This window comes from Mus pahari, chromosome 3, assembly GCF_900095145.1.
Source record: "Mus pahari chromosome 3, PAHARI_EIJ_v1.1, whole genome shotgun sequence".
In the NCBI taxonomy this organism is placed as follows: Eukaryota; Metazoa; Chordata; class Mammalia; order Rodentia; family Muridae; genus Mus; species Mus pahari.
In genome coordinates, this window is record NC_034592.1 from 5,847,653 (window position 1) to 5,867,364 (window position 19,712).

At 38.8% G+C, this 19,712-nt stretch overlaps 1 protein-coding gene across 3 annotated transcripts in view; it reads right to left on the reverse strand.

Annotated features, from left to right (window-relative positions):
- The window catches only part of Dnajc1 (DnaJ heat shock protein family (Hsp40) member C1), a 172,948-nt gene that overhangs the window by 65,215 nt on the left and 88,021 nt on the right, over positions 1 to 19,712 (reverse strand). For all 3 annotated transcript variants that reach the window (XM_029536171.1, XM_029536170.1, XM_021193621.2), the window contains exon 8: positions 19,308 to 19,471. In XM_029536171.1, coding sequence (XP_029392031.1) covers positions 19,308 to 19,471 — 164 coding nt within the window. The remainder of the gene's footprint in view (positions 1 to 19,307; positions 19,472 to 19,712) is intronic.

Below are 19,712 nucleotides of genomic sequence, written 5' to 3' on the forward strand. Positions count from 1 at the left end.
GTTCAGGTGTCTCTGTGATTCTGTGATTCTGTGATCCTGAGATCCTGGGTATGTCAGAGCTCCTGGGAGTTAAGCTGCCTCTGGGACCCTGAGATCCTGGTGTGACCAGGCTCCTGGAGTCAGCGCCCAAGGTCTGCTCAGGGCATCTCTGATCCTATGATCCTGGGCGTGGTAGAGCACTTGGGAGTAGAGCTTCCTCTGAGTGTTGTGGAACTAGCTGTGGAGTTCATGCACGCGGTCTGCTCAGGGTACTGGCCCAGTTCAGAAGGAACCTGTGTCACTGGTCAGTTGGAGTTCCTGAGTGCCTTGGTCCCACTGGTTTCAGTTACTTCCTGTGTTGGGGCAGATGTTGAATCCTCCTCACCTCTGATCCTATCTATGATCCTGGGAGTGTTAGCGTGCCTAGGAGTGGAGCTTCCTCTGGGTGTTGTGAGACTGGTTGCAGAGTTCACGCCCAAGGTCTGCTGAGGGCACCAGCCCAAACTGGAAGGTGTGTGGGATAGTTTATGCATTAGATTATTAAGCTGAAGGTGGCATTAGGCAGTAGTAGGCAGTGGAATAAAAGTGATAAATTCCATCAATCTTTGGAAAGTTAAATCAAAGTGTTATGTTTATTGCACTTTTACATACACACATCATTATTCTCATAGTGTTCATCTATTATAATATGCGCAAATGTTTTTTGTCAAACTGGGATATAAGTATTGTATACAGGGCTGGAGAGATGGCTCAGTGGTTAAGAGCACTGACTGCTCTTACAAAGGTTTTGAATTCAATTCCCAGCAACATGGTGGCTCACAGTCATCAGTAATGGGATCTGAAGTGCTCTTCTGGTGTGTCTGAAGACTGCAACAGTGTACTCACATATATAAATCTTTTTTTTAAAAAAGTACTGTATATATATATATAAATGTGTACTTCGTTCTACACCTCTGTTTTATCCTAGTCTATAAAATTCTCAAGCAAGACTATAGCCATTATCATTTTACCCAAAGAAACAACTACTATACAACTATATACCCATATAACTATAACCTACTAGATCAAGATGAGTTAGTTAATATAGCACAGTATGAAAATCTGCTGTACTCTACATTCTTCCACTTAAAATTTAATATGTTCCAGTACAGAAGAATCCCCTGCCTTTAGTTGTAAAACATCCATTAGATTTCATTTGTATGTGAAGAAAGAAGTGTGAGTAAAAAAAATTCTGAATATAAATTCAGTAACTGAGACAAAGCAAGGCAAAGTTCTTAAAATTGAAAAGGGTTAAGATCTGTGGACTCTTGGGACTTGAGAAGTGAGTAACTGCTTCTGGCCAGGACACAGTGTAAGCAAACCTGAGGCTCCATGGTTACCTGCCATTAGAGAGGGGAACAGCACATAGAGAAAGAAAGGGCTGATGCCCAGACTGATGATGGACTATGTACAGGCTCTGGGAAAAGAAGAGCTTGAAATGAAGAATCTGTTGGGGAAAACTGAGATGACAGATGCACTTTATATTCTGTTATTATACAAGTTACATCTCTAACAAAGCTGTGAAGGTACAGGGACTAAATCTTCATAGGAAGTGATTGTAAAAGGCTCAATAGGATTTTAGTGAGACAAGAACACAAAATATGTAATAATAAACATTAAAAACTTTTTTGTTGTTTTATTTTTCGAGACAGGGTTTCTCCATGCTACCCTGGCTGTACTGGAAGTTGTTTTATAGACCAGGCTAGCCTCGAACTCAGATCTGCCTGCCTCTGTCTCTGGGAGCTTGGATTAAAGGTAGGTGCAACCACCACCAGAACCAGACTACATCCCAATCCTTACAGAACTGATCTTTTCTGTCCTGATGATTCAAAAAACTTCTTCAGAGTGTATTTTAATAATTACTGTAGTAAATATTCTTATACCTATTCTTTTTTAAATTTTTTAAAAACATTTTTATTTATTATATGTAAGTGCATTGTAGCTGTCTTCAGACACTCCAGAAGAGGGCATCAGATCTCCTTACGGATGGTTGTGAGCCACCATATGGTTGCTGGGATTCAAACTCATGACCTTCGGAAGATCAGTCATTGCTCTTAACTACTGAGCCATCTCTCCAGCCCCTCTTGTACCTATTCTATAATAAAGATTCCCCCTTTTCTATATGCTTTACGTACATAGGTATCATTAATTTAAAACCCAAATCCATAAAATACATCTTTTTTTAATAGTCAAAAATTCAAATTTTTATCTTTTGGGAAAAGAAAGGTAATTTGGAACCGATATTGGCACAGACAAATTATTATGAAAAGGAAAAAATATTTTATAACATGTATTTGATAAAAATTTTCTTAAAGGATAAACTAATGTGATAAGTAGCAAGAGGATATTGTCACGACTCAATACAAAGAGTGACCACTATGATAAATCTTCGCAACGTGTCACTGGACAGTTCAGATTTCACCAGCTAATTTATATTAAAAAGCCTTAAGCAAAACAACAACAAAATTCTAAGATCTTCACACAAAAAATCTCATTAATACTCCAGTGTTCTCAAGGTTTATCTTAGTGTATCTCTCTCTCTCTCTCTCTCTCTCTCTCTCTCTCTCTCTCTCTCTCTCTCTCTCTCTGTGTGTGTGTGCGCGCGCACACACATATATGTGCATGTCATCCATGGGTCTCATTCCTCAATACCCATCTACTATGTTTTGAGGCAGGGATCTGCCCCTTGCCATCTGGACTGCAAGTGTGTGCTACAGCCGGGTCCTGGGAACCAACCTCAGGCCCTCAGGCTTTCACGACAAGTGCTTACTAGCCTGTTTCTTTTGTAAGCCTGGGGAAATGATGCTGAGTTTAATAGGATTAAAATCACTGTTCTAGTCACATGGCATTAATCCAATAACAGAAAGGTAAAAAAGACCGTCAACTATAGTATAAAGATAACAAAAAGAAACAATAAACAGACTGGTATGAATCACAACAGGAAGTAACAACAGGAAAATAATCTATATAGTCACTTGACGTAAATAAGTTTGCAGATGGCTACAGAGACTAGGAAATGACTAAATTAGAGTTATGGTGGACATCTTTATATTTCCCTGAAGTTTACAAAAATTTGTTTTAATTGGGGTAAAAAAAACAATTATTCTCAAAGAGTGGTAGTGTGCTGGAGCCTAAATATATCAACTATTTTCAGAAACTTTTTGTTTCTGTTAAATATATTCAAAGTTAAACATAAAATTATATAAATTTAACACTAATTAAGTTATACTAAAAGAATATATAACTGCCAAACATCTCATGTGCAAAATGCTTGAGACCAAAGGCCTAGAGTTTAGAGTACTCTACACTCTTTTGGAATATTTTCACAGAAGTCTCACAGAGCTGAGCAATCCTTAACCAGAGACTCTTAAGCATGATGCTCAAAGCATTTAAGACTTTAAGCTTTTCAGATTTCCAGTTAGGTTTCACTACAGTTCATTATTCCATGCCTCTGACGTTCCCAGCTACTGTGTCTGTAGGATGGAAATAAGCAGTGACTAAGCACCTCCCTAGCACTTTATTGAGCTGACAGTGGGAGACAGAAACCACAGAAGTCCAACAGTGCTACAAAGGAAGCTTCCTTCCCTCCAACGAAACATCTGAAAAAAAAAACATGCCAGTCCACACCACCTCTATTCTAACATTTTGTACAGAAAGTTGGCTTAAGTATGTAGCTATAAGATTACTGAGAAGCGGGGCTGGTGAGATGGCTCAGTGGGTAAGAGCACCCGACTGCTCTTCCAAAGGTGCAGAGTTCAAATCCCAGCAACCACATGGTGGTTCACAACCATCCGTAACAAGATCTGACTCCCTCTTCTGGTGTGTCTGAAGACAGCTACAGTGTACTTATATATAATAAATAAATAAATCTTTAAAAAAAAAAAGATTACTGAGAAGCTGCTTTCTGGAAAAAAATTAATCTTAATAATAATACTAACAACAAAGTAATATATGATGGCACAGTAATATACTAGTTTAAGAATTGCATCCATTCTGGCATAATCCAAACAAATGACCACTCTTAATAAATAAGACTCATCTATTGTCACCTGATACGACTGAGTCTAACACTGGTTTAACATCCTCCTGAAGAGAGGCAGGTTAGATGAGAGCACCATGCACCATGAGAGCCACTTATCACTACTGAGCTTAGGACCTTGCACACTCTCATTTCCAGCCCCTGAAAATAAGCTGGGATTCGGCCAAAGCCCTACACGCTTGTACATGGGTGAAAGACAGACTCAGTAAAACAGGCATGTTTCCAAGAGTTATAGTTTTCACAGGGTCACACTGCAGGAAGCAAGGAGGTTAGGACATTAGCCTCTTGTGTTTTAGAATCAGTGAGAAAATTTCTGCTTTTTGAGGTAATATACCAAAAGGCTGTTGGAAATAATGTCAGTGAAAAGAAGAAAAGAGGGAGGGAAGGGTTAAGTATGTTAGAGGATGTGTGTATGTGTGTGTGTGTGTGTGTGTGTGTGTGTGTGTGTGTGTGCATTCTCAGAAGTACACCCTTTGGGAAGGACATACCCATATGCATATACTTAAAATTGCCTTAAACTTTAGAATTACAGAGTATAATAACTTAGAAGAGATTATAATTTTGGCTATTTACAGTTAAATTATTTGTGTTCTGAAAATAGTGTTATGTCTTGCATCATGTATGAAGCAAGGTATAAACTATCAAATGTACAGATGAAAAAATAGACACAATAGAGGTAAATCAGAAGGTTATGGAAAAGTGACTTTTATGAGATAAAAAACACTATAAGTTGGGATACTTCCTGCTCAAGAATGTATCCAAGTAACTTTCAAACCAAAGAGGCCTTTAAATTTGGAAAGCAAATAAAATAAATATATTCATTTAAATGACTGAAAAAGCATTTATTTCTAAAGACCTTTTTTTTTCTTTTCCTAGAGCAAGATAATCAATCAAATAGTACAGAGAAACATGCAATAATAACTATAAGACACTGTTTCTTAAAGATGAAATGCCAGCTGCACAGAGGATGTTGAGATTCGTGGACTTTGTTTTCTTGGAGGTCTTCCACCACAATACAAAGCAGGCCATCTAACTTAGTTTATGAAACCTGACAAGGGTATGGCCCATGGCAACAAGGATGCAGGATAGTCATTTTATTTCTTAGTTTATGCAGTACAGCCGCAGGGAGAGAGATAACGAGAACAGGAATGAAATCCAGGTCTCCAGCATAAAACACTACAGAATATTACCACTAGGTCACCAGGGAAAGAATGGAAGGAACTGTTTGACTTTAAAGGAATTTGGTATAATACTTATGGTGGAAATATTCTTGTGGCTTGTCATTGAGAGTAAAACCTTACTTTCATTAAATAGGAATTTGAATAATTATTTTCACAAAATTTTGGTATTGGCTGACTGGATTAAAACACTACCTACATCATTTTAGAAAGTAAATAAAAAGATAATTACCAGCTTTTAAAGTATCAGGCAACTGCAAGGAGGTAGTGGTCCATGACTTTAATCCCAGCCTTGGGAGGCAGAGGCAGAATGACCTTTGTGAGTTTCAGGCCAGCCTGATCTATAGAGGGAGTTCCAGGACAGACAGGGCTGCACAGAGAAATTTTGTCTCAGGAAAAAAAAAAAGTGTGCATATACATATATGTGCCCACAAACAAAGTGGTGATAGTGGCAGAGATAGGGGCTATACATGAACTTTCATATCTGTGTGTATACACACACACACACACACACACACACACACACACACACATATATACATATATATGGTAATTATAAAAGATAATGTTTTACATTTTATTCAATTCATCTAACATTGCTAACACTTGGGTATTTGTCTTCTTTTACTTATAAGAATTTTGTAGGTGCTGTTGTTAATGAAAAATCATGGCAAATTCTAGACAAATTACTTAAGTGAAGCTTTTTTTTTTTAAAGGTTTATTTATTTGTTTTATGTATGTGAAAACACTGTTGTTGTCGTCCTCAGACACACCAGAAGAGGGCATTAGAACTCATTACAGAAGGTTGTGAGCCACCATGTGGTTGCTGGAAATTGAACTCAGGATCTCTGGAAGAGCAGTCAGAGCTCTTAAACAATGAGCCATCTCTCCTGCCCCTAAGTCAAGCTTTTTAAGTGCTGAAGATGGTAAAATAATTTGTATGGATAAGCTATAGCGTTACAACTCCTTTTTCAGACAACTTTGAAAGACACTGGGGAAGGGAAACCTTCACTACGGGCAGAACTCTGGGCCGTACGCATGGTCATATGTGTTATTGGAAGGAGAAATGACCCTTCCCAAGTGCTCACTGATTCACGGCTCTAGTTAACGGCTGGCTGCAGGGCCAGGGACTTGGAAAATTAGTGAGAATGACATTAGGGAAGAAGTCTGTGGATAGTGCTTTTCAAATGGGTAAAAGATGTGAAGATACTTATGTCTCCTGTAAATGCTCATCAAAAGACAGGAGTTGAGTAATCAAGTAGATAGGAAGGATCATTCTGTGGACAGTCAACCTCTTTCCCCAGCCATCCCTGTCATTTCCCAATGGGCCATGAACAAAGTGGTCATAGTGGCAGAGACTGGGGTTATGTATGAACTTTCATTCACCAAGGTTGACCTGGCCACTGCTGCTGATGAGTGCCAGATGTCCTAAAAGAGACCAATACTGAGACCCAGATATGGTGCCATTCCTTGGAGCAATCAACCAGTGACCTGATCACAGGTTGACTACATTGGTCCATATCCTCCATTGAAAGGACAACACTTTGTCCTTACTTGAGTAGATACTTATTCTGGCTTATGGATTTGCCTTTCCTGCATGTAATGGTTCTACCAAACATTGTCTGTGGACTTACAGAATACAACATCCATTGTCATGATATTTCACATAGTACTGCACCATACTAAGGAACTTCACTCCACAGCCAGAGAAGTGTACAGTGGACCATGTTCCTCACCATCCTGAAGTATCTGGGTGAATAGGATAATGGAATGATCCTTTGAAGACACAGTTACAGTTCTAATTAGGTGGCAGTAGCATAAAGGACTGGGCAATGTTCTCCAGAAGGCAGCACAAGCTTTGAATCAGCATTTAATATACAGTACAGTTTCTCCCATACACAGGATTCATGAGTCCAGGAATCAAAGGGTAGAAAATGGAATGGTTCACTTACTATCACCCTTAGTGACCTACTTGGAAATCTTTTGCTTCCTGTTCCTGTGACCTTAAGTCTGCTAGCCTAGAAGTTTGGTTCCAGCTAGGGGAGCATTCCTGACAAGAGGCACAAAACCATTCCATTGAATTTGAAGCTCAGGCTTCCCTTTGGCCACTTGTAGGCTTCTGATGCTCTTAAGTCACTAGGCTAAGAAAGAAAGGACTGTATTAGGAGGAGTGACTGATTCAGATTACCAAGGGGAAAAGGGATTGCTCTTCCACAATGGAGGTAATGATATTATCTTTGGAGTGTAGGATATCCTTTAGGGCCTCTCTTGGTGCTACCATGTCCTATGATTAAAGTCAATGGGAAATGACAACAACCAAATCCAGGTGGGATTACAAAGGGCACAGAGTCTTTGGGAATGAAGGATAACAGCCAAATTGAGAGGCTTGCTGAGTGTAGAGGAAATACAGAGAAGGTAGTATAAAATACAGTATAGGGGGAGGAAAGGAACTGTAAATATCAACTAAGGACAAGGGACCAGGTCCAGAAATGAAGATTATAACTGGCATGAGTGTTTCTGTTATATTTTGTTGAGAATGTATATGTACATATATACATATATCTTAAGCAGGCATTAGTGTTTGTTTTTCTCATTTTCTTTATCATGTAATATAATACCAATTGAGATTACACACACACACATATATATATATACATATATATATATATGTGTGTGTGTGTATATATATATATATATATATATATATATATATATCATAAGTAAATCTTCACAACCAAAAAAGGAAATTAATCTGAATGAAAGCAAAATCATTATTAAATGTATAGGACAGGTAGCCAAAACATAATTCAAATAATAAAAAGTATACAATGTAAAGAAAGTAAAACCAGTGCTCACAGGAGATTTATGGCATTAATCCCTAGAACAGATACAAGTTGTTTTTTTTTTTTTTAAAAAAAGATTTATTTATTTGTTTTATATGAGTACACTGTCACTTTCTTCAAGCAACCCAGAAGAGGGCATCAGAGCCTCTTTTCAGATGGTTGTGAGCCACCATGTGGTTGCTGGCAATTGAACTCATCAGGACCTCTGGAAGAGCAGTTGGTGCTCTTAACCACTGAGCCATCTCTCTAGTCCAAAACTCAGGCTTTAATATCTGGCTAATATGAACTACTGACAAGAGAAAGAAGGTAATCTCTCAAGAGGACAATATGATTTTAATTATATATGCTCCAAATACAGGTGCCCTCAGTTTCATAAAACATATACTGATGTAAAGTCACAGAACAACAGAAGTGGTTTACTTCAATACCCTATTCTCAATAATTACACTACTCAATTAACTGACTAATACCAGTCAACAAAAGTAAGCAAAGAAATATATGAATTAAATGACACAGATCAAATGGACCTGAGATATTCCATTCAAATACTGAAGAACACCCCCCCCCTTTTTTTAAAGCACCATATGGAACAATCTCTAAAACAGATCATGTACTAGGACACAAGGCATTCTCAACAATTATAGAAAAGCTGAAATAATTCCTTGTATTCTATCAGATCACAAAAGATTAATACCACAAGTCAATATTCTAGAACATATAAAACTCAGGTTATGGATCCACTCACTCAACAGTGCATTGTTTAAAGAAATCAAAGAAGAAATTTAAGAATAATGTGTAGCCTTTATTATAATGAATACTCATTTCTTCTATTTCATACTTCTTCAGGACTTGATTTTTTTTTTCTTCTTTTTTTGGTTTTTTGAGACAGGGTTTCTCTGTATAGCCCTGGCTGCCCTGGAACTCACTTTGTAGACCAGGCTGGCCTCGAACTCAGAAATCCGCCTGTCTCTGCCTTCCAAGTCCTGGGATTAAAGGCATGCGCCACCACTGCCCAGGTAGGACTTGATTTTTGTCAAATATCTTTTCTACATCTGTCCAGATAGTTATGTGGTTTTTATCCTTCAGTTCATCTGTATAAATTGTAACATTTATTGATTTAAAACCANCCCTGTATCTCTGGAATAAACACAGCTTGATCATGGTGATTAATTTTTTGATGTGTTCTTGAAATTAGCTTGCAAGTACTTAGAAGACTTACAATTTACTGCAAGTTGAATTTTTGCAATTATACTGATCAGAGAAAACTGGTTTATAATTTTCTTTTTGTTGTCTCTTTATGGTATCTGTGATGGTTTGTATATATACTTGGTCCTGGAAGTGGGACTATTAGGAGGTGTGGCCTTGTTGGAGTAGGTGTGTCACTGTGGGTGTAGGCTTTAAGACTCTCAGACTAGCTGCCTGAAATCAGCCAGTTTTCCACTAGCAGCCTTCAGATGGAGATGTAGAACTCTCAGCTCTGCCTAGATGCTACCATACACCCTGATGAGAATGGCCTGAACCACTGAACCTGTAAGCCTGCCCCAATTAAATGTTGTCCTTAATAAGCCTTGCCTTGGCCATGGTGTCTTTTCACAGCAGTAAACCCTAAGACAGAAGTTGGTACCAGGGACTGGGTATTGCTGTGCTACACCTAACCAAGCTTTTGTTTGGAAGAGTGTGGATTTTGGGACTTTGGATTTGGAATGTGGTGGAATGCTTTAAGTGGGGCTTAAATGGGCTAGCCTAGTAGGAATAAGGAAGACTTGGTTTCTAAGTGTGATTTGAACAGAGAAAGCCTGGTTTTAGAGGTTTCAGAGGAAAAGAATTTCAGTATGTGGCTGAGTGACTGTTCTTGTGATATTTCAATGTGGCTGCTTTTTGCCATTGTCCAAAGACCACCTGAGGCTAAGGAGTAGAGACTCCTATTAACTGCACTGACAAAGGAAGTCTCTGAAACACCCATCATAGGATTTATTCTCTGGTTAAGTATCATCAAGAGCATTTTAAACAAGCATAGTAAGCTGAGAATGGAAAGTATGAAGTATATAGTTTGCAACAGGAAGTGAAATGGAGCTGCATCCTGTGTTCCAGGATGTTAAACTGAATTAAGAGAGTAGTGACCTTGGGGCAAGATCCCATCCAGCAAAGTTTAGGTCCAGGCATGATAAACAAGCCTTTAATCTCTGGAGGCAAAAACAAGCAGATCTTTTGAATTCAAGGCCAGCCTAGAACAGAACAAGTTCTAGATGAAGAAAAACTTAAATCCAGGCTTGGTGGACTACCCCTTTAATCCCAGTGCTTATGAGGCAGGCACACAGATATCTGAGTTCAAAATCAGTCTACAGAGTCAAGCTTAGGCAATGAAGGAGTTGGAAAACAGACAGCTGGTGATAATGTAATAGAAGGGGGACATGTGCTAAGCAACAGAACTCATCAGCTTTAGCCAAGTGGCTCTGGCTTTGTAGTCAAGAAGACTATTGGGCCAATTGATGCTGGTGGAGCTAAGAAATTAGTAGTGATTAAGAAGTGATCAGCATCACTGAGGTGAAATCTTCTGGGAAGTGTTTTCTGAGAGCACAAAGAAGCTGTGTTCCAGAGATAGCCAAGGTTGTACCTCAAGGTGCAGCTCTACTTGGTAATGGGTAAGAGACAACCAGTGGTTCTGAAGATATGAAGAAGTCATGGATAACAGCTGAGGCATGGCACTGTGAGAGACCAGGGAAGGCTATTGGTAAAGGTGCAGCCTCAGTTGCAGTTGACAGTCCAAGACTGAAGGGTCATGAAAGAAGTTGAGGCTTGGCACCATGAAGAGAGCCTATGAGAAGCGATTGGTGAAGCCTAGTTGCAGCAGAAGAACCCGGTATATTGGAGATGTCAATAACATGGGATGATCACCAAGAACAGCAGCAACAGTGGATTGGATCCACCTGAGCTTAGAATGCTACAGAAGGCAGAGCTGGAGAAGTGACACTAGCCCTTTGATGGAGCTCAGAAGATCATGTGTGGATCCCAGACATTGAAACAAGAAGTCGTAACATTGAAGTTCCCTTGGAGATCCCAAGATGTTCGAGATGCCAGAGTCACGGGCTATCTGCTAACGGAGTGGAACCAGCACAGGAGAAAGAAGTTTGTTGCAGTCAACAAAGATAAAAAAGGAGTTGAAATCTGAAGATATCAGACATGGAGATGCAGAGTTTGGAGTTTGGATCAATCTCAGAAGAGACTTTGAAGTTTGGACTTTTTTTTAACATTGTTGAGACTGCTATAGACCATGGGGTCTTTTAAAGTTGGACTAAACATTCTGCATTATGCTGTTTAGGTATGGCCCCTATAGACACATGTTTGAACAAGCCTATGGGGGCCAGGGAGTGGAATGTGATGGTTTGGTTTGTGATGGTTTGGCCCAGAGAGTGGCACTATTAGGAGGTGTGGCCTTGTTGGCGTAGGTGTGTCACTATGGGTGTGGGCTTTAAAACCCTCACCCTAGCTTCCTGGAATCCAGACTTCTACTAGCAGCATTCAGATGAAGATGTAGAACTCTCAGCTCTGCCTAGATGCTACCATGCTCCCACCTTGATAATGGACTGAACCAGCGTCTGAACATGTAAGCCAGCCCCAATTAAATGCTATCCTTTGTAAGACTTGACTTGGTTACGCTGTCTATTCACAGCAGTAAAATACTAACTAAAACAGTATCCCCTCTTAGAAGATTTTATAATGTTCCTTTGTTTTGTTTTGTTTTGAATGGAGTAATTTGAGAAGTGGTGGTATTCTTTGAAGGTCTAGTATAATTCACTAGTAAATCTATCTTGGCCTGGGCTTTTTTGAGAAGTTTTAGTTGGAACATATTTAATCACAGCTGTCTGTCATCTTAATGTTTATTAAAGATGTTTGTTTATCTCACCTTGGTCATATCTATCCAGAAAAATCCATCTCTTAAGATTTTCCAATATAGTGGAATATATGTTTTTTAAGGTAAGACCTAGTTTTTATGAATTTCATTGATGTCTGTTGTAATGGTTTTCTTTTCATCTCCAAGTTTACAAATATGGTCCTTTGGGAAGTTTTGTTCAAGGTTTGCTAATACGTATTGTCAAAAACCCAAATGTGTTTCATTGATACTTTTCTTTGTTTTGTTTTGGTATTAAATTAATTTCTGTACTCAATGATTTCTTTTCATCTGCTGATTGAGGGTTGGTTTGTTCCTGCTTGGCTGTAAGGTGTATCATTAAATTTGATACTATGAACTAACCAGTACTTCCAGAGTTCCCAGGGATTAAACTACCAACCAAAGAGTACACATGGTGGGACTCATGGCTCCAGCTGCATATGTAGCAAAGGATGGCCTAGTCAGTCATCAATGGGAGGAGAGGTCCTTGGTCCTGGGATGGCTCTATGCCCCAGTGTAGGGGAACGCCAGGGCCAGGAATGGGAGTGGGTGGGTTGGTGAGCGGGGGTCGGGGGGAGGCAATAGGGGAGGGAGTTTTTGTAGGGGAAACAAGGAAAGGGGATAACATTTGAAATGTAAATAAAGAAAATATCTAATTAAAAAAGATATTTATTTGAGATTCCTTTGATTTCTTTATGTAGGCATTTTTAGCTATAAATTATGGAGACAATTCTATTCACCATAGTGTTAAAAACATTAAGGAGAATAACAAAAAAACAAAACCTTGGAATAAACCTAACCAAGGATGTGAAAGATCTCTACAATGGAAACCTTAAAGTATTAAAGAAAGAAATTAGAGAAGACACTAGAAAATGAAAAGATTGTACATACTCATAAATAGAGTGAAAATGCCCATCCCATCTACAGCAATATACAGGTGGATACAATCTCAATAAAAATTCCAATGATGTGCTTCATAGACAAGAAAATCTTAAAATTCATATGGAAGTGTAAGACCCCAGACAGGTAATTAGAGTTATCACTATATGTGATTTCACATTATACTACCACAGAGCCACAGCAATAAAAACAGCATGGTACTGGCATAAAACAGATATGCAGATCAACAGACTAGAACAGAACAGAACAGGACACCCAGATATAAGGCCACCCAGCTGCAGCCACTCAATATATGACAAGACGCATATGTACCCTGGAGAAAACCGGCAACTTTGGCAAATAGGCACAAGTAGGAAATATTGGCTTTCTTCATACAGAAGAATAAAACTGTATCCTTACCTCTAATACCCATAAAAAACAACTCCAAATGGATCAAGGATCTCAAAATAAGGAATGAAACTTTGAAATGTCTAGAGAAAAAAGCAGGGAGTATGCTTCAAGAAATGTGCATAGATAAGGTCAACTGTCCAGGAACTAAGTCCAGTATTTGACTACTGGGATCTCATAAGATTAAAGGGTTGTCAGTAAAGGAAACTCAGTCCAGTGAAGAAGCATGCTACTGAATGGGTCTGACGTAGTCTGACAGGATTAGTATTCAGAATATATAAAGAACTTAAGAAATTAAACAAGAAACTCAAGAAAACCATCCAATTAAAAACATAGCTTATGGAACTAAAAGAGATCCCTCAAAAGAAGAAATACAAACAACTAATAAACATTTAAACAGTGCTGTCTGTCATTAGCCATCACAAGATTTCAAATTTATGAAGTCCACATCATGCTGACTAAGAGAAATATCCATCAAAAGGACATTATGGTTCTAAACATATATAACCCAAACACAGGAGCCACCCAACTGCATAAAATCAATACTAGTAGATGTAAAGTCACAGATGGACGATAGCAGATTACATGTACTTTGAGATTTCACATTACTATAGTCAGATGGCTATCAAGGAAACAACAAATGCTGATGACGATGGAGAAAAGGGACACTCTTACCCACTGTTGGCATAGTGTAAGCTGGGCCAGCCACTACAGAGCTCAGCGTGAATGAAGGCTTCTGAGAAAGTTAAAGACAGGACTAGCATGAAACTTAGCTACACCAAAGGCTTCCTTTTCCACTACAGAGACACTTGCACATCCAGGATCAATGCTGGGCTACTGACAAACAGGAAATGGAATTACCTCATATGTCTATCAACGGATAAATGGATTATAAAACTGTGGTACATATGCACAATATAATTTTATACTGTTGTAAAGAAAAATGAAACTACAAAATTTATAAGAAAATGAGTGGAATGGAAAATATTATATTAAGTGAGGTAACACAGAGCCAGAGAGATAAATATCTATATTCTTCTCTCATATATGATTCTAGCGTAATGTTCTTAGATTTATGTGTTTATTTTGGAATGTCTGTAGAGGCCAGAAATCAGGAAGAGGACCCACGACAGCAGGAAGAAGCAGCTTAGGCGGGAAAGGTAAAAGTGGGAAAAAAATGTGTTATGAAATAGAGTTTTTACTGGGAGTTAAAAAGGGGTGCCGGAGAGATGGCTCAGTGGTTAAGAGCACTGACTACTCTTCTAAAGGTCCTGATTTCAAATCCTAGCAACCATATGGTGGCTCACAACCATCTGTAATGAGATCTGATGCTCTCTTCTGAGGTGTCTGAAGAAAACTACAGTTTAATAATAAATAATTCTTTAAAAAAAAGTGCCTTCTAACTATTTCTGTTAATACCTTTGACACTTTGATCTTGGTCAGAGAAGTTTTTTACTGCAGTGGGCAGCAGTCAAGGCAGAGAGAGCCTCAGTTGGTTAAAGTGTCATACTGTTGAGTAGCCAGCTCTAAATAACCCATTTATACCAATCCCATAAGGCTCAGGAGTCGGCAACAGAAGGAATGCGAATGCTGGAGGAGCACTCTGAAATACTGTCTTTGGACACGCTATAACCACTGCACCCACGACCTCATGACAGATAGAGTTGCCTCTATAGGACCTATATAATATCACACCAGTCAATAATTTTATCATTGAGAGGGAGGGGGCCTATGAGGCTCCACTCCTGAGGAGCTATTGGCAATGTATGGCTATAAAGAGGCAGCACAAATTAGGCTCAGTAGGTTATAGAAACAAACAAACAAAAGACATGAAGGTGAAAGGGGAATGTTCTGGGGGTGGCTAGGAAGAACAGGAAGGAGGACTTGGGGGTCAATATGATCAAGACACTTGTATGTAAGTATGGAATTATCAAAGAATAAATATTTTTTAAAATACAAAATAGTTGGGGATGGAGAGATCTCATGTGGAGATTTATGGTTTCTTTGGCGGCTCAGTTGAGTCATGTGATGTTCTTCTGGAAACTGTCTTATAAGAAGATGTTTGTTGAAGCATACATATGGGAGGATATGTTGCTGAGTACAGACAGACATGTGGTGGTTTTCTGGAAGCAGCCTGGAAAATGGCATGTGATGTTTTGCTAGGGTAGATGCTTGAGAGAACATGTGGTGTTTGGAAAGGGATAAATATAACCCAACAGTGGGCAATGCTGTGCGGTACTAGTATGCTGTAACTTTGATTTTTTTCAAGCCTTATTTTAATCATGGTTCTTTAACATATTAACCTCCCTTGTAGCCCACTATTCACCAGAGGTAGTGGGGAGGATATGGGGGAAGCAGAACTGTTTAAAAAGGTTCTTTGGGGCTGGTGAGATGGCTCAGTGGGTAAGAGCACCCGACTGCTCTTCCATAGGTCCGGAGTTCAAATCCCAGCAACCACATGGTGGCTCATAACCATCTGTAACAAGATCTGACGCCCTCTCCTGGAGTGTCTGAAGACAGCTACAGTGTACTTACATATAATAAATAAAAAAAATAAAAAAAAAAGGTTCTTTGGAGCAACTCCCCTCTGTGTTTTCTGGAAAGCAGCAGTTCAGTTCTCAGGTCAGCAGCTGCAGCTTGGTCCACACGCAAACACTTCATGGATATACCAGCAGTTCAGTTCAGTAGAGTTGAGATACCAAACAGGAATCAGCAGCGGTGGCACTATTTGGCAGAGACAGCCAGTCCTCAGAACAAGTCAGCAGGAGGGACCAGGAGGAATGCCAGGAGTTCTTGGCTGTGCCTCTCTCAGGGAAGTGAAGATTAGTGAAGCCATGAGACCCACAAGCATTGCACAGCTAGCTGTATCAGCAAACCAAGCTCAGCCTCCACAACTGTCTGTTAAGTCTTATTTATACTCTCCAAACCTGATGTGTTTTCCAAGGGTCTTCTGCACTTGCAAATGTCTCAGCTGACATCACTCTGCCAATCAGCCTGAGTCCTTCGAAGCAGCAAGAAACTGCAGCATAGCACCAGAAGTTTTTGGTGTGTTTTTCTCTATGGAGTCCTGACAAATAAGCTCAACTATGCAATGTACAAATACATGCATGTTTTTAGCAAGGAATTCATCACGTGTCCTTTCAGGTGCTTGCTTTAGCAGAACATCCTTTGTGTCTGCTTTAGCTAAATGCTCCTTCACATGTTTGCCCCAGCAAAATGCCATCCAATTGACTTTCCAGAGAACCCTTAAGTTTTCACTTCACTATGCCTTACCATTCTTTGATGGTCATTGTTTGTTGTGACTTCATAGAGAGAAATGCATCAAAAAACTTCTGGTGGTATTGGCAGAGAGCCTTACAGTTTCTGCTGGATTGATCTACAGTTGCTGATTTGTGAAGGATGTTTTCGAATGGATCAAGCTGTCACTGCTTACTCATGGGAACTGAACTGCTACAGCCTGATTGTGGTATCCATTCTCCAACAGGGATGCCTTGTCTGGCCTCAATGAGAGAGGATGCACCTATCCTGGCAGAGACTTGATGGGGCAGAGTGAGGGGATACCTGAGGGGGCCCCATTCTCTTAGAGGAGAAGGAGAGGAAGGATGGGGAAGGGTGTCTGTGGGGGGGGGGGCTGGAGGCAGAGGCAGTGTTTGATGTAAACAAACAAACAAGCAAGCAAACAAAAAAGAATAGGGAAAGTAAAAGACCCCAGCTGACAAACTGGATCCAACCAGGCAAAACTGGTGTCCTCTAACAATTGCAAGGAGAAATAGCACCAGTATTATGGACCCCACTTTCATGAACCTTTCAGACTCTCTCAGTTCGTAAAGGAGTAGATTTTATATAGATTAATGATGCAAAGAATATACAAGGAAATAGCTGAATGAATTTTAAAAGGTAATATAAGAAATGAGTGAGAAACTCTATAAAGAGGGATTTTGAGAAAGAATAAAAATAAATCTTGGAAGTAAAAAGCTCAACAGATGAGATTCAAACATACATAGTTCAGAGCCTCACTCCTGGACTGGATGAAACAGAAGAGAAGACAAGCGTCAGGATCTGAAGTCATGGTTGATTAGTTACAAGTCTCAGGCAGTGATAAGAAGTGAAAAAGAACAGAACATAGATAGCAGAGACTCCATTAAAAGACCAAGTAGAAGAGGAAGAATACATAGAATCATAAAAGCATGGAAAAGAAAGAACTAAGGAGAGGTGAGTCAAATACTAGCAACACAATAAGCCATAAACAATAATTCTAAATATAAACAGTCTTAATTCTCCAAGTGAAAGATGCAGGCTAACTATACTTTTAAAAAGGTCCAAGAACGTGCTGCCTTCAGGATGCTTACCTCCTTAGTAAAAGCTAGAAGTGAAATGATGATAAGTAATATTCTAGGCAAGTGCAACCCTCAACCCTACTATCTAGCAGGACAGACATTAAGCCAAAATTAGAATAGACAAAAGAAGGCACCACATATTCATTAAGGTAACATTCATCAAGAAGATATAATGATCATAGACTTATAAACAGTGAACTTGTAACTCCCGATTTAATAAAACTCTACAAGACATACAAAGGGAAACCGACCAAAGCAACAAAGTCTTAGACTTTACTCTCACCAGTGATCATTCAAACTAAAAAACAGGACAAAAGAAACAAACAAACAAACAAATAACAACAACCTAGAGATATCAGCTATGTTACACTACAGAGGAAAGTATACTTGAGAGACACCTGCAAAATATACTCAGTTCCAAGTACATATACTCTTCATCAGCACATGGGACTTTTTCTAAAACAATGCATACTGGAGAGCATAAAGCAAATCTTAGTAATTTTTAAAAACTAAAATAATTATTATATTTTATCAGATCATAATGGATTAGGCTAAATACCAATAGCAAAAGGACTACAGAGATTATATGAAGACATAGAGCCTGAACAATATGCTTTGGATGAACTACTACAGAAGACAGGGGAATTTTATAATTCCTATAATTAAATAAAAAAATGAATCAATGTACAAGAACCTGTCAAATACAGCAAATGTATTAAAACAGAATGCTCTCAAACAAATAATCTAGTGATGTGTCTTAAATAGAATAAACTAAAACCAGTAAAAGAAAAGGAAAAAAAAAGATCAGAGCTGAACTCAATGAAATAGACATTAAAATTATAGAAAGGATTCATCAAAAAAAAAGTTTGGTTCATGGAAAAGATAAAGGCAACAAACTCAGTCAAACTAACCAAAGGAAAAAAGAGAAGGCCAAATCAGTAAAGTTAGGGAGAAATACCATATATTATAACATGTATCACTGGAATCCAGAGGATCATTAAGGAATATTCTACAAAGTTATATTCCAATAAAATGAAGCTCTAGAAGAACTAAGACAAAAATCTGGACACACATGACCTTCTAAAATGTAAAGCAAGAAGATGAAAGCCACTTAAACAGACAAGTAGTATTCAGTTAAAGAGAGCAGTAAGGAGGCCTCCTGAGAGGGTAAATAAAGCTGGATGGAGCCACTGTGAGGTTTGCAGATCTTTCAAGACAAACTAATGCCAGTGCTCCTGCAATATTTCCACTGAACAGAAAAGAGAAGGAAGGGTTCAAACATTCTACAACAATAAATCCCTCACAGGACAAAGGACCATTTGTGGGAACCAGTCATCAGGCTTGGTGGTCCTTTATCCTCTGCATTCTCTTGTTGGCCAGTGTTCTAGTCCTTTATCCTAGCAATGGTGAACAGTTTCACTCTATAACAGCCCACTGAACTGCACAAAAATACTGAATGTACTTTATGTTTCTTATGAAACAGTTAAAACTGGTTTAATCATTTACTTACAACTAGAGAAATGGTGCTAGCCTGCAGTCCCAGAATGTGGGAGACAGAGGCAAGAGGACAAGATTTTGGGTTAACTTGGGATATTGAGCTGGACCAACTTTTACAATTATAACAAACACACAAATCAACCATCAAACACCCAACAGCTGTGCTTGCCTGGACTTTGGATTTGATCTCCTTAAATCAATTTTTAAAAGTTTAATTACCTGTTTTTTCTGTGTTCTTTTCCTGTTTTCCAGCCAGTCATCCATTTGCTCCTCAATTTCTTCAATAGAAGTTCCATGATCATAAGACTGAATATATGTATTTTCTAAAGGCATATACACAGGAAATTCTGGTTTTGGTTTTTTAACTTTAACTTTCTTTTGTTCTAAAAAGAATATGCAAAAAATCAGTTATTAAGATTTATTCAGAATAAAAAAATTAAAATATTCTAACATTGTATTTGTAGACTCTGTCTTTGAAGATCACATAAACAGTGTTATTTTATCAAGATAGAATTGCTCTGCTGTCACCAAACCTAGATACTAATGCTCATGCCAGCAAGATTCTGCTGAAGGGACCCTGATATTGCGGCCTCTTGTGAGGCTATGCCAGTGCCTGGCAAACAC